The sequence below is a fragment of the Rhodamnia argentea genome, chromosome 11 (genome assembly GCF_020921035.1).
Source record: "Rhodamnia argentea isolate NSW1041297 chromosome 11, ASM2092103v1, whole genome shotgun sequence".
NCBI lineage: Eukaryota > Viridiplantae > Streptophyta > Magnoliopsida > Myrtales > Myrtaceae > Rhodamnia > Rhodamnia argentea.
In genome coordinates this window covers 20520669-20536149 of record NC_063160.1, presented here as the reverse complement: position 1 = coordinate 20536149, position 15481 = coordinate 20520669, and the positions used below count along the sequence as shown (strand labels likewise).

General features: G+C 38.0%; 2 protein-coding genes and 1 pseudogene across 4 annotated transcripts in view; 2 read left to right on the top strand and 1 right to left on the bottom strand.

Annotated features, from left to right (window-relative positions):
* Positions 1 to 15481, bottom strand: part of LOC115735585 (DNA repair protein REV1) — an 870695-nt gene that overhangs the window by 159568 nt on the left and 695646 nt on the right. The gene's annotated exons all lie outside the window — the stretch shown is intronic.
* On the top strand, positions 230 to 1003 carry LOC125312913 (annotated as a pseudogene).
* On the top strand, positions 9460 to 13495 carry LOC115735627 (HVA22-like protein k). 2 transcript variants are annotated; one of them, XM_048272969.1, is made up of 8 exons: positions 9460 to 9598; positions 10151 to 10209; positions 10402 to 10499; positions 10901 to 10952; positions 11627 to 11690; positions 11955 to 12050; positions 12698 to 12766; positions 13021 to 13495. In XM_048272969.1, the coding sequence occupies exons 1-8, from the start codon at positions 9581 to 9583 to the stop codon at positions 13036 to 13038; spliced, it is 474 nt and encodes a 157-aa protein (XP_048128926.1). In that variant the 5' UTR covers positions 9460 to 9580; the 3' UTR covers positions 13039 to 13495. The 2 variants fall into 2 exon arrangements, with proteins under 2 accessions (XP_048128926.1, XP_030522840.1); XM_030666980.2 differs by having other exon boundaries at positions 12698 to 12770; positions 13024 to 13495.

Genomic DNA, 15481 nt, shown 5'->3' with positions numbered 1-15481 from the left:
TTGGTGAGAACTTCAGACACCCTGGGTCCAGCAGTAATGTATGGCACATGCCCTAAACTTGCCAAGTCATTCATCCACAAACCACCAAACTGTCTTCCCAGCAAAGAACATTTCATGTGAACGAAAGGAATCTGTAACTAAAGTCCATCATTTGTGTGGTTGCTGCAGTACATGGTGCTATAATCATCTTGAGCAGCGGGGCTGTACTTGCCAGGAGACGAATCGATGGCCTAACCGAAGCAGACATTGCCACCACCCCCAACATTCTCCTTCATACCCAATTCACATGGCTCTGGACCATCACCAGGGTGCTCCCATTAGTGCAGTGTCCTCCTGATGCACCGCTATTTAACAGACCCCAGTTAGTCCATCATCTTCAACTCAACTCAACTTTGGCACTTCAAAGCATTCAGGTTCAGGAAAAACAACCTCCTATTTCTTCTTCACCCACATTCCAATACAGGGAAAATGATCAGCCCAAAGCACCTGGTCAAGATTGCGAGAAAATGGCAGGGCGTAGCTGCCATGAGAAGGAAAAGGATGTCATTTCCAAAGGTTGAAGGAGACGAGGAAGTGCTAGCTCATAGAGGACATTTGTCCTCTACTCGATCGACCGAAAGCGATTTGTGTTTCCGATGAGGTTCTTGAACAACTGTGTCATTCAAGAGCTGTTCAAATTAGCCGAGGAAGAGTTCGGGCTGCCACACGATGGGCCGATCACTTTGCCGTGCGACGCCATGCTCATGGACTATGCAGTCTCAATGATCCAGCGTCATGCCAGTGCGGAAATTGAGGAGGCTGTCCTTATGTCTATTACATCCAACACGTGCTCACTATCTTACTCTCTCCAGCAGAATCACACCAGACAGCAATTGCTTATCTGTAGTCATTGAAGCTTCGTGTTTGAGGCTTTTAGGATGTACATAATTGAGAGAACTGCATGGAAATTGCAGTTCATAATTTGTTGTTTGACAGATTTCAATGAGAACAGATTTTTCACTCATATGATTAGCGTACTTTTCTTTGTTGGGTGAACAGATTTATCCTGATAGATATTAACAAGCCAAGTTACAATGAAAGAAAAAAAATTCAAATCATGGATCCAGTCATATATTTATTAATTATATATATAGAAAAATAAAAAAATTGGGATTTTGTCACTTTTTGAATGTTCCAAATTTGCCCCTGATTATGCTAGGAAAGTGGAGTATTTAGACCTACACAATTTCTACTATTTCCTTGAATAACCGCTGAAAAAGTTCGCTTATTTTCATTTTCAATCCACCTTTTCCTCTCTTAAAATGGCTTCTTTCTTGCTACATCATCTTTTGTATCAAAAGTCTCAAAACTTCAGTTCCGAGGAATATGACAATAAAAATTTTAATTTCATTGATGAAGTTAACATCTTCAAGCACAACTTAAAAGACTCTTTACATAGAATACCGGTTCAAACACTATGAGAGAGAGAGTCCCAAATAAGGGTATGAAGTGCCCTCATTTTCTCAAATAAAAGTCTGATGTTAACCTTTTTCAAATAAGGGCTTGAAGTGAACCTTGTTTCAAATAAAGGCCTTAAGTGGATATGTCAATTTCAAATAAGGGCATGACATCTGCTGGTCAAGGATATTTTCGTTCAAACATAATTTGAATTCTAATTATTTACTTTTTATTAGTTTCTTTCCTTTTTCTCATTTCTTTTTTTTTTTCCTTTGCTACCGCCGGCGAGGTTTGCGGCCCTCACCTAACCCCTCCCATGGCGAAAAGAAAAGAAATGAATAGAAAAAAAAATGAAAAAAAAAATTTAAAAGATGAAAAGCCCTTGACCAGCTTGAAGGCCACGTTCTTCTTTGAAATTGACATTGATCGCCGCTTCAAATGTTTTTTTGAAATAAGATCCACTTCACGTCATTATTTAAAAAAATGATGGCAATTCAAGCTTTTATTAAAAACAAGATCCACTTCAGGCCCTTATTTGAGAAAATGAGCGCATTGAGAACCCTTATTTGAGATTTTACAAAGAAGAAGAAGAAGAAGAAGAAACGGCACTCTAGGGCACACATAACAACAATTCCGGAGTATAAATCCGTTTAGTAATGTAACTTCTAAAGCAGAAATCCGTTTTGTTAAGCAACTTTATTTTTCTGCTTCTAGAGCATTTTTCTGTTATTCAAAAATAGTTTTGGAACTACTTGAAAAAGTTTAAAAAAAATTATTTCCTTCCGGAAGCCAATTTCTAGAGCGGACGTGTTACCATAAGTGTCCTAGGTGTGCCTTGGTCGATTATACTTTTTACCATATCCAAGAAAAATCAAATCAAATCATAGAAGTGGCTCTTCGCATGATTATTACTTAGCTTTGGCGCCAAAGCATGATTATACATAAGTGGCTAGTATATTAATGAGCCCAATGACTTTTTGGATAATTTTCTCCTTAATTAATGGATGTTGTTTCGCATTTACCATTTCAAATTCTAGTTATTGCATGACTTCAACTTCTTGGACTAATTTGGTCGGTTGTGCAAAGCTCGATTAAGGTTTAATAGACTTCTGTGAAAGTTTCAACATTTTTCATTTTGGCTGTTTTTGCAATTTGAATGATGAGCCTAATATTTTTTATTTGGATTGATCATGATATAAAAAAATGAAATTTTTTGTGGTGTCTAATGAGTAGATATTTTTAATATCGGATGGTGAAGATGCTGCCAATGAGTCGATTTTGTACCCCTACAAACATTGATTTTCAAGGTTCAACACAATTTATATTATTCTCTGAGTTAACTTTATTGCAGCCTTTGCAGGTATCATGATGTTGTTGCCTTGTGAATTCGTTCTTTTTCCCCAGTCTAGCTTGAACTTGCTTTGAACTCTATCGTTGTGCTGCTTGAAGCTCGATCTGTCCCTCCAATGAATCATATAGCCAAAAGAAATTACAAACTATACCCATTCTCCATATGATCAGCAGTTTTCTCCATCACATGTTTCAAATCACCTATACTTTGTCAACTTAGGTTCCGACAAAAATAAATGCTCTTCCTACATTCAGTGTTACAAAAAGATGGTCATGGCAGATGATTTTTCTTACGGACATAAGAACACTAATGTGCTAAGTAATGCCTCCACAGATTTTAATTAATGGATTAGTCCATTGTAGATGTTCAAGAAAAGGAGAACATGCAACAAATGTAATGAATCAAAGTCAAATCCACTTGATGGACAAGCTAATTTAAACGTTTTAATGAACAAGGAGAAAATAAATGGGAGAGGGAAGAAAATCTTTGAATTAGCTAACATAATGAAGAAAAATCTAATTTGATGAGTAAGCATGCTCCTAAATCGAAATCGAATCATTAATATTTTTTTTTTTTTGCATAAATAAGCATGCATGTGTAATGTTTACTTTCTATTCGTTAAGCTATATTAATGATTAAATTTTGATAATTAATGAACAAGCATAAATGATTATTTTAAATTATTCATAAATAAACATTAATGTTTGTTCATTAAAGTAAGTCAATTTAATACTAAAAAGCATGTTAATCTTAATTATGAATAAGCATGATAATTTAATGAATAATCATACTTCAATCAAATCAGCATGCTCCCATTAAAATTATTTTATTATTTCAATTAGATTAAATTAGCTTTTTCATGAAAATTATGCAATTGCCTTTCTATTTTAGAGAGGGCTCCAACGGGTTAAAGCTGGAAAGAAGTATGAAAATGATATGTGTGCTGTTTTTAAAATTTAAATTTGATCAAATTTTGATGAATAATACTTGTGTATTTTTTACTTGACTTTGCTCAAACTTTGGCCGGGCAAATTTTTTTTTTTAAGTGAAGATCTTTTTCAAGTTAAAAGTTAAGCATTTTTACACGGAAACGAACAAATATTGAACAATGAAGAAAAAAGGAGAAAAAGTAAAGTTATTCTGACTGGGTACGACCCATGGTCCACGAGGAAACATGGGGCACCGATTCCAGCGAGAAGGAGATTGAGCGAGGGCAATGAGGATTGCACAGCTTCACTTCACCCACTCACAATACTAAACTAGCACCTTTAATAGTCAAATCTGCCTGAAAAAAGTGGAAATGGCTCCCAAGCAAGATCACCTTGAGCAAACATGCTGTTTGCGCTCGAGAAAGAAAACTACACAAGAGGGAAACCTCAGTACAAATGCACATTTATAATTAAAGAATCTCAGAATATTAATGACTGCCCAACATATATTTGGATGCCAGTTGAAATGTTTGTAAGCTGAACGCATGCACTCAGCTTCTTATGTATCAATAATTCTATATATCTGCAACATAATTTACGATGCACTAAAAAGAAGAACTCATTGGACCATATTCATAGCATAAAAAGAATTGTGTTTGAAAAAGGTCCTACATATCCAATATCTACGCAATTCGTGTGATCAATCTCTCCTGTTGATCCAACCTATTTATCTTTATAATATCCTATTGAATAGGTCGATTGTCCCCCATGATTTTACCGAAGAGGAGTTGAACGACTACACAAAAGAGTTTAAACACCTCATTACCAAGGGAAGCACCTGCGAGGTGTATCGTGGGCTGTTATGATGCTTCAAAATCTTTTTTTTCAAAATCATAAAAAAAATTCCCGCTTTGACCAGTGCTCTTATTGTGCTATGCCAATTAATCCTCTCTAAAATAGGAAGGAAATTGCATAATTTGCATGAATAAGCTAATTTAATCTAATTTGCATTAATAAATTCTATGGAAGCTTGGAAATATGATTGAAATATGCTTACTTGTTATACTGTATGCTTATTCATTAATTAAGATTAGCATGCTTCCTTATTATCAATTTGACTTACTTTAATGAATAATCATTAATGTTTATTTATGAAAAATCTCATTAATGTTTGTTAATAATTTGAATAATTATTCATGTTTGCTCCTTAATTACCACGTGTGAAATTTTTACATAATTGTTTGAGATTTGGATAGTGTTTTGAATTTTGATGGAAAAGTAAAAGAAAATTTCTTTTTACTTTTTAACAAGCTTTCGGAATCATGTAGCTATTTGCATGAAATCTACATGCAAGAACAATAGTATATGGCAAAATGCCCTCCCATTAAGGCTCAACATTGCTAAATGCAATACACACCTCAAACTTTTTTCTTTGTTTAAATCGAACCCGATTTTCACTATAATGGGGTCGTGGGCTTTCCATTGAGACAAGAATCGAGTTAATTGGATATCGAAAGAAAATTAGCCCGATTAAAGTTTGATCAATTTAAATTAGCAAAAATACATACTTATCATTTGAAAATTTTCTTGCTTTGACGTGCGCACTTATTGTGTTGTGGCAAGGAATCCTCTCTTAAATAGAAAGCAATCGCATAATTTGCATGAATAAGCTAATTTAATCCGATTTGCATTGATAAATCAAATCAATGGGAGCATGCTAATTTGATTGAAATATGCTTATTCATTAATTAAGATTAGCATGCCTTTCTATTATTAATTTGACTTACTTTAATGAACAATCATTAATAATAATAAAAAAAGCCACGTTAACTTTTTTCATTAACCAAGTTAGACGGAATTAATAAAATGACTTGATTGCACTAATTTTGACAAGTTTTACAATTTGATTGTATTTTTTGAAAAATTTTAGTACTTAATTGCACTTTTTTGACAAATTTTAGGATTTCTAGTGTGTGAACTTTTTTTGTCCAAATTTGAGCAATCTTTGATGGGACATAACTTTTGCGTCCGACTTCTCATTCACTCGATTTTTGCGTTTACGGAAAGCCAGTGACCCGTGGTACCAAAAATGCAATTCGGATTCTTTAAAAGGAAAATCGGTTTGTACTTGCATAGCCTTAGTAACGTTGACCCTATTCATGCTCAGGTGTTTCACCATATACTCTTGTTTTGCATTTTCAGTTCATGTTGATGACAATCTTTGCGCCTTTAACCTATTTAAAGGAAATGTTGAAGGTTTGGTTCACCAACATAAAGAGAGTGGGTATACCTAATTATCTGGTTGTTGCTCAGCATGAAGATACTGCTAAGTTCTACACTGTTGCTGCTGTCGACAAAAAGATCCATATGAAGGTGTTGATTCCATAGGAAGGACAGGAGGGAATCATGCTGTTTCAGGATTGAAATTCCGCATTTTGAGGGAATTTTTTGCAATTAGGATATAGTGTTCTTCTCTCTGATGTCGACATAGTCTACTTACACAACCTGTTTGACCATCTTTATCGGGATTCATATGTCGAGTCCATGATAGATGATCATGACAACGGGATTCCTTACGGGTTTAATGACGTCTTTGATGAGCCTGGAATGTGCATCTGGGTCTATAATTATGGTTTCTTTTATCTCAGACCAACAATCCCCTCAATTTAGCTCCTTGATGGTGCAGCTTGTAGGCTTTCTCGGGAAAGTGCTTGGGACCAGGATGTTTTCAATGAGGAACTCTTTTTTCCTTTCGCATGACGAATAAGATGGACTTTTATCTCTTTATGAATAGTAAGGTCCTCTTTAAAACTGTCAGGAAAGATGCTCCCTCCGCAAAATTAAGCCAGTGATTGTTCATGTAAACTACCATCCTGACAAGCTTCCACGCATGAAGGCGGTTGTAGAATTCTATGTTAATGGTAAAGAAGATGCTCTATAACCCTTCCCTGATGGTTCGGATTGGCAAATTGCCGTTCTGGTATTCAAAGATGCTTCTTAGCACCTGTTGTCACCTTATCTGAGACTTGACTTGTTGGGCATCGATAGGATACCATTTGGATCTGAAAATCTTTACTCTCGGCCTCATCGCTTTCCAACCATTTTCTTCTCTGGGAATATTACGATTTTTCACAAGCTATATCTTCAAGTAGCGTAGGAACTTATGTTTATGTAGTATGGATCCTTGTTTTTTTTTCTTTTTTTTGGTCATGTGTTTGTATAAAAAGCCTTCTTACCTCGCCGAGCTTTGCGTGAACTTTTCAGGTGAAATCTACTGATCTGGAGTCCTTTTTTGTTTCTGAGCGTCCTTTTTATTCTAGTAGTAATTCAAACTGTAGTAGAAAGTCCGCATATTTTCAGTCTAAGTCTTTCTGATTCCGATGATAATACCACCCGGGACAGGGTTTGATTGAGATGAAGAGAATTGAAAAATGAGAAGGCGGGTTAGAATGATCACTAACTCTTAAACCTTCACTGTGTCCGTTTAGTTTCGCACTCGGATGGCCTCGTTCTGTTTTGCCCTGCTCTGGTCATTCATTCCTAGCTCAAGTTAAGTAGAGCACGGGAATGCTTTAGTGTCTTGAGTGAAGTCTTACTTTCCCAGCTGTTATACTCTTGAAGAGCAACATTCCATTCTTGAACCGAAACATACTCATTTCATGTGTCGCATTGGAAATAGACTGGTAAAAGAGGGATTCGCTTGATGACACAACTCTGAATCAAGAAGAGAGATTCATAAAAAATGGGATATCACTGCTTGAATCTATCGCCTGTTCTAATGATAGCCAATTGGTTTGAAAATAATCACGGTCTAGCGCTCTACCTGTTCCTCTGAAATTATGTTTCCAATTGCTGTGTAGTGTGCAGTCTGTACTGAGCTAGGTGTTGGGTTCTTCACGAGTTGAAACATTTTGTGCTTTCAGCCCGTTTGAAAGATTAAATAACAATGAAGTCTAAAATCGACCAAAAAAAAAAAGCATAGGAACAAAAAAGAGAATTTTTTTCAGACAAAAAACAATGAACTTTCAAATGGGCCGAAGGCATCAAAAGAGTTCGGTCTATATTTTTTGTTTGGTCAGACACCCCTCAGAGCTACTTCATTTGGAAGCAAGGATCAAGTTTATGTTGGTGCTTCAATGGTTCACTGAAATTTGTTGTAGTATTTTTTTGGTATTTCACCGGTTACCGGTCCAGTATACTGTCCAACCATTTTGCGGCTAGAGGAAGCTAGACTACGAGTTTTGCCCTTTCACCGCCCAAATCGGCCTTTGTCTATGCCCAAATTCCTTTTAAAGAAGAGACTCGTGGCTTTTTTTTTTTTTTGGTCCCATAATCCCCCACTATTATACATACAACAACTTTCGAAGCTTCTTTAAATTGGCTTCCGGGCGGACTAAAATATTTGATCTTAGGCTAAAGATGCTCAAATGAATGAAAATAGATCGAGTATGTACCTTCAAGAGAAGGGGTGCCTCCTTGCTTATTTTAAACGTAGCTTATGGAGTTACATTATGATTAAAAATAAAGAATTGTGCAAAGCTACATGGACATTTCGTAAACAAAAAACATTGAACAAAACCTCACGTGGTTTATTTCATGTCTTCTAAGAATTTTTCTTCTAGGAGCCAATTGTATTACAATATCAGATTTTTTTCCACTTATTTCACTGAGATGCATCTGAAACAATTTTTTTTGGTAGGATGTTCTTGCAAACCGCGCTCGCCCACTATGCAACCAACATACTTTCAAACAGCAAATAGGAAAACCACAAAGCCCACCTCGTACTTTTTCACAGCCCATAAAGCCCAAATTCCCAATTCTTTCTCAATTTCCCCCCCAAGCGAAGTAAAGAGAGAAAATTCCAACTCAAACGGACTTGCGTCGAAATAAATCGTGCATGCACAGCTTCAAAATTGGAAATGATCAGTGCTTATTGTATGCACAATATGGACATCGTGGTGAGTTAGAAAACAAAATGTGCGTGCGCATACATGCAATCGGTTTTGCACATATAGACTCCTTTAGCGGGTCGAGCTAAAAATCAGGTCAAGTAAAAGTAAATGGCTAATTGATAACACAGGTGCTTGAACATAACTATGTCCCGTTAGTTGAGTAGCTCATTTTTTTTCTTGTTCAGTCAAGTATCTCGGCTCTCAAAATTGGGCTCGACATGAGGCTTCCATTAAATAGATTGTGATGTCATACGATTTTGCGTCACGACTCGCGTATTCAGCAAGAGCAGCATTGTCTCCAATTAGCTATTTCCCATACGGACAGTCAGTAGTAGTACAACGGCGTCAATGTCCACGTTGACATTTTTCGAATTCGATTTTGACGGAGTCCTCACATGCATCCCAATTGGAAAAATTGAACTATTTCATAGTACAGAAAAAAAAAAAGTGTTAGCTACTCGATTATACAGGATGCGTCGTTTACATGTATTTACGATCATTTGATTTAAATGGAAAATTTTACCATTTTGCACTAGAAGTTATTATTACTCAATAAGTGCGATGAAAACATTTATTCCTACACCCCATGCTCGATTACCCTAATAATCTGAATTTTTGGGTCCGTCATTGCAAACCAAAGACCTCTTACACGGCCCAAAAGTAATGGCAATGAAAATAGAAACCGAACACTTCTTACGGCCCAATAAGGCCCACCTCATCCTCTTTTCCGGCCCATAAAGCCCATCTCATGCTTTACCAGGCGAAGCGAGAGCCCTCTTGCGTCGACATGGACTTCCGATTTTTCACTCGTAATTTGGTAAATAAATTCGGTGAGATTTCGATTCCTCCTCTCTCTCGCTCTCCTTCCTCGTACCAGTGCCTGGGAAATTCGCAGCGTTTGCTTTTTTTCGATGGCTCTTGCGGGCGAGGTTAGCCGTCTTTCTCGTTCATAAGATCGTTTACTTTACTATTGGGTGGATCGCCCGTGGATAATTACGGGTTTTAGCCGAAGAAATTGTTCTGATTCCTTAGAAACGAACGTTTAATGGGTATGGAGATTTGCGAACGAGATGTTAGTTTGCAGTTGCACCTAAGTTTGTGCCTTTTTAGCAAATTTTCTACATCTTTGGACCGTGGTGTTGATATCTATAGTCCAGTTACGGTTACCTTTCTTGCTGGTCTCTTCATCAGATTCTAGGCTGATTCTGTTTTGAAGTGTCTCCCCGATTTCATCCTGCGTTAGAAGTATCCATGGTTTCTGATGGGATCAGAAATGTGGACAAGTCACGTGTCATATGTTTGACTGCTACTTGCAATGCTGAAGTGATTTGAGTGTATAGCTTCGTCACAATTCCTAATGTGTCCTGTCCGTGTGGGATCCCTTGTTTGGAAAGAATGTTGTCCTCGTTGTGCTTTTGCATTCATTTGACTTGCGTAGGATGCATTAAGTTTGCATTGATGGTCGCATTTATTTGGATCAGGTCGGGCTACGTTTGCTTCTCTGCCCAATTAGCTCCAACATTGTTGTCCGGACTGCATGGTGAGTTCTAACTCTTTGTAGTTTTCCTGAACATAGTGATCACTTACATATGCCATCATCATGTGAGTGGAGATTTGCGCTGAGAAACTGTCGTGTTTGGAGAGTTCACTTAACTCCTTCAGTTTACACTACAATGCTTTGCAAATTGCTACACACTATCACAAGCACTACATTGTTATGTGGCTCAAGCAGCTGTTCTGTGGGGACTGTGTTCCCTGTTTACTCAACATTCAAAGCCATTGAGGAGAGAGATCAGAATGAGCAGCAGAGATGGCTTCTTTATTGGGCAGGTTGGCACCTTTCCATTTTTACATCCTTCAAATTCTTTTAGGTGAAAACTTTTAGAATTTTGTTGGAGTTGTTTGGGGCCTGCACACCTAGGCATTTAGCCTTCCATTCTAGAAAAAGGTTGATTGGAAATCTTTACCAAGAACTTTGTGTTATGTGGTTCTAGAGATACTTTTCAAGTGTGGTTGTAAAGAGCAGGATGGATGGTAGGTGGTTCTGCTAGTCTCGGCAGCGTATCTAATATGAACATGAAGCTATGCAAAGTGCAGAATTTAATTGCTTGAACACTGTCCATCTAACCTAGTAGTCTCCACGAACTGTGGTTTCATTGTGGAGGCTGAGAATCTGAATTGCATGCCCACACTCCTTGTCATTTCTTACAGTAGTAGTTGATTAATTGCAGCTTATGGAACTTTTAGCGTTGCAGAAGTGTTTACGGACAAAATTCTCTTCTGGTGAGTCTCTGAACTCCAATATGATCTTTCCCAGTTCTTTGGATTATTTTTTCTCTAGGTTTATTAGTTGAGGTCACAGCAGAATGTTGGCCTTTGATACAGGAATATCCTTTCTCTATTTTGTTTGAAACTAATTATGATATATTACTTAATTATAATCCAAAATTTGGAGAGGCTGTGAAGTTTGACTGCTGTTTATGTCAGAGAAAGATCTTTTACCTGAACTGTATATTTACCTCCATGCGCTCTAAGGTTTATCCATAGTCCCTTGTGCAAACAAATGATTTTTTCCTGTCAAGGGCTTATTCTAACTGGTTAGCCTATTTGTCAATTTGTACGGCCAGAGATTAATAGCATGAAAGCCTTCTTACTCCCCTTGAGAGAAATTTTTTTCAGGTGTAACCAATATATGGGGTCATGAGGATGTCCCTAAGAAGTCTGGCCTACTTTTGACCCTTGAAATATGCTAGATGGACCAAGTTCGTTGTTTTTTAACCTTTCCTTTAGCATTGTCCTTTCTGCAGTCAAGCAAGACTGCCTTTTATTTGTTCCCATTCTTTCATTCTTGTTTTGCTCAATGTTGCATTACTATTTTCCTTTTAATGCAAAATCTTTTTTTTAGCCTTATCCGTTGGATGACTTAGATCTAAGAAAGCTCTTGCTGCTTTTGTTAGGTTTCCAGCTTACTACTACATGAAGTTCGCATTTCTGGTCTGGTTGCAATGTCCATCAGGCAATGTAAGTTTGACTATCTCATTTACACTATGGAAAACCTGTTGCTAAATCATACATTTTGGTAGGTGGATTCAAGCAGTCCCTCACATGTAAGATGACTTTTAGTTCGTTATATCTAGCCATACGTTGTACATGTACTTCTTGTCTCAAAAGATGAAAGCATTAATGGTGATCCAATCTAAACGAGGTTGATTAGTGTTCCCATTGTTCATACTGAAATATATAATGTGTCAATCAAGCCACTTGAGTGCTTCTTGCTTTCTACAGGGTGCTAGGCATTTATACATGAACTGCCTCCGTCCTTTCTTGTTGAAGCATCGAAGAAGACTGGATCAAATAGTTGGACTGTTCTATGGTGAATTGGTAAGTGTTATACTTTCTAGTGACAGTGTAGCAGGATATGGATGCTCGGTTGGGAATAATTACTCTTACATAGTTGATCCCTAATGCCAATGGTGGGCTAGGGGATTGGGCTGCCCTGCCTGCGCGAATGGGATGGCATGGGGGTGTTTAGTGCTCACTTAATTCTTATTGAGGTTCTTTATGACCCACTAGTTAAGGGTTTATTGGAGGGAAAGTAGAGGCTCTACCAGTGAACTAAATCCTTGCAAACCTCCTGTATGTCTCATGCTTTAGACATCCTAAATCGAAAGAATTAGGAGGTTGATAGTCATTTGTACATTATAGTTCGGTTTTTCTTTTTAACAAGGGAATGATGTTATGTGTGACTCTTAAACTAGTCTGTTGCTATCCTGTCATTGTCTCGCAAAGATAGAATTAGTTCTCTTCAGGTTTATTTTCCTCTCTCGTACCATGCTCATTTTCTAATGAACTCCAACTGATGGGTTTTGAAAGCAGAATTTGCTGCTAGAGAAATTTGTTGATAATAAATTTATAGATAGTTAATTGGTAAAAACTCTGTTCCTGTTTTGCTGGCTCATTCTGTAATATGGACTTGGAGAAACATTTGAATGGAAATGCACAGCTCTGATGGATGTTTGAACTTGCAGAACAAATTCGTGAGTGAACACCAGGAAGAATTTCTTTTTGCAAGAAGACTTATCACGGGGGTTTTCGAATCAGGTTTTTACTTATGCCAACTTGGACTATGTATTTCTCTCTGCTATTAGCCTATTAGTGATGAGCCTCGACTTGGGCTGATGAGAACTACGTTGTGCCAAAGATTTATCGATTTTCATTATCCGAGTTTTACACTATTTGCTATTCATATGCTTCTCATCTGAAAGCATACCAATTCATGTAAGGTTCATAGCTTAGTGCTGGTTTATTTGTTCTGGTGTCTAATACGGGTTACCTTTTTGTGGCCTTGGATCAGCAAACGGGATTCTGACCAACAGTGCTCATCCACGAGAAAGGCAAGATATTGCTGCTATCGAGGGTCCGCGGAACCAAAATCAAGAGTCAGAATCAGGACATGATGATTGATGCATCTTTACCCGTAACGTACAGATACTTTGCTTGCTTGATATATATCATGAAGTTTTAGGGTTTGACATTTCACAGAGGTCAATGAGGAAGAGGGCCTACTTGCGTAACTGCAAATTCCTTGCTCTGAAATGGGATATGAGCTCGATTAATCTAGTCTAGCGGACCTTTGGTGGGTTTAGGTTGGGAATCGGGAAGTTTAGCATCATGAGCACTTCCGAGATTTCGTATCCAATATAGTCTACACTTTGTAAATATTGATGTTTGCTATTGTGAAGGGTATGTTGCAAGTATTTGCGACTTCCACATAGATTTATCTATAAACTGTCGACGATCCAAAGCATGGATCTTTGAAGTTCCAAGATGTTAGTCCCTTTGGTGAGATGGCAAACTCGGAAAACAGTTCAGCTCTGTTTCTCAATGAGAAAGCGAAGACAATGCATTTTTTTTTTTCATTCTTTTCCCTGTTAAAAAGCAAACACTGAAATAACAGTTGTCTAAGGTCAGATTTGTGCATGGTCGTAGCTCCTGTCATCCTGGGCTGTGGATCCCATCACCAAACGAAATACATCTGCGATCGTTGACTTTCCTCGGCCCAAATGAAACTATGGTGGAGTTTAGATGCCAAGTGATACCCCGTATCAGCTGCGAGCCCAGTTTTGGGCGAAATGAGTCCTCTCTTTGCTGCGATTGGCAATTTTGGCCTTTTCTTTCGTCCAAGCATACAGCGAGAAACCGAGTTCGACCGAGTTCAATCGTGCACCAAGTTTAAATGATTCAGACATTTAAACCCTTCCAATCAGCCGTCGTTCTTCAGTTCTACACTTCTTGGAAAACACCCATTTCTCTTGCTCTACTTTATTGCACTCGTCCCTCATTCTGAGCTTCAAAGTCACTGAAGTATGACATCTTTCCATGATTCTTGGTCAAGATTTTTTTTCCCGGGAGGTCTTTCGAGGACTTGACTGTCATGTTGATCCCGGTGTATTTGATCTGTAGACGAGAATCAAATTCCGTGATGCAAATAGTTGTGTTTAACATATCAAACGCAGGTGTTTTTGGGTTTTGCGACTGCTCCTTTATCTTCGTTACCTCTCGTGCTTTCCGTCAACCTTCTTCATACTCTCACACACACCTTGCAACTGCATTGGCTTGGTTTCAACTTTTCGTTCTTAACTTTTAAGTGTATAATTCGTTATTCGCTTGCGAACCAGACTCGGCGTGATATCTTGCTCCAATTCGAGTACTGTGTTCCTATGTGCAATGCCGAATGTGTTCTCATTGGTTTTGCTTGAGAGAGAATGTCGTGATGAGCCCATGATCATGCCATTCTTCTGGGAGAGACGGTACATTGGGAAACTCCATGAATCCCAACCGGAACATTAAACTGAGACCGAGATGGTCTTCAAACGCTAATTATCAAATAGTGCATCAGGTCCACACCTGCTTTGGATGTGGTTCAGGGACCCTTCCTGTACCATCCTTATTTTATTGGTCTAGAGATTGTGATGTTGATGGTACTGTATGGGATGAAGTAAATAGCTGGTCAAGTCATTCCCAATAGTTCAGTACTTCGGTTCTAGAATCAGGGAAGTCCAAGATTCTGCCTCAACGCTAAGATTACCTTCGGCTCCAGGATCAGGGAAGTTTAACTTCTTGAGCACTTCCAGGATATCGTGTGTTCACTCTCGTCCACACTTTGTGAATACTGATGTTCACTGTAGTGAAGGGCATGTTGCACGCATTCGTGAGTTCCGCAGAGGTTTATCTCTAAACTGCTTGATCCAGCTTCTAGATTGGCTCTTCAAGTAGCTATCCTATGTTCGGAGTCAACGATCCATGACATGGATCTTTGAAGTTCTGGGGCAAGCAGAGACATGCAGTTTTTTAGGGCGTGCATGATAACACTTCTACTTCATATATCAACTTCTAGCTAGAAGTTGATTTTTTTTACTTCTACTCCATAAGTTATTTTTGATAAGAGAAATTCGTTTGGTAATGGTTGAAAATTTCTACTTCTGAAATATTATTAATACAAAAATATTCTGTGAAAAATTATTGTTGGCGGCCGAAAAATTTCTACCTCATTTTTGAACTTTTAAAATTTTTTTAAAAATAATTTTTATTATTAAAATATTATTTAATTTTTAAAAATTTTCTTTTTTTACTCCAGCAGCTGGAGACGGCAAATTGGTGGCGGCGGCCGGCATGGTGGTCGATGATTGACAGCAGGGGGCGGCGGTCACGATCGACGACGATTAGCTGTTGCCCGCAATCGCGACTAGCGAAGGTTGGCAATGGGCAGTAGTCGGCGATTGCGAGCAATGATGGGCGACGGCCGGCAGAGG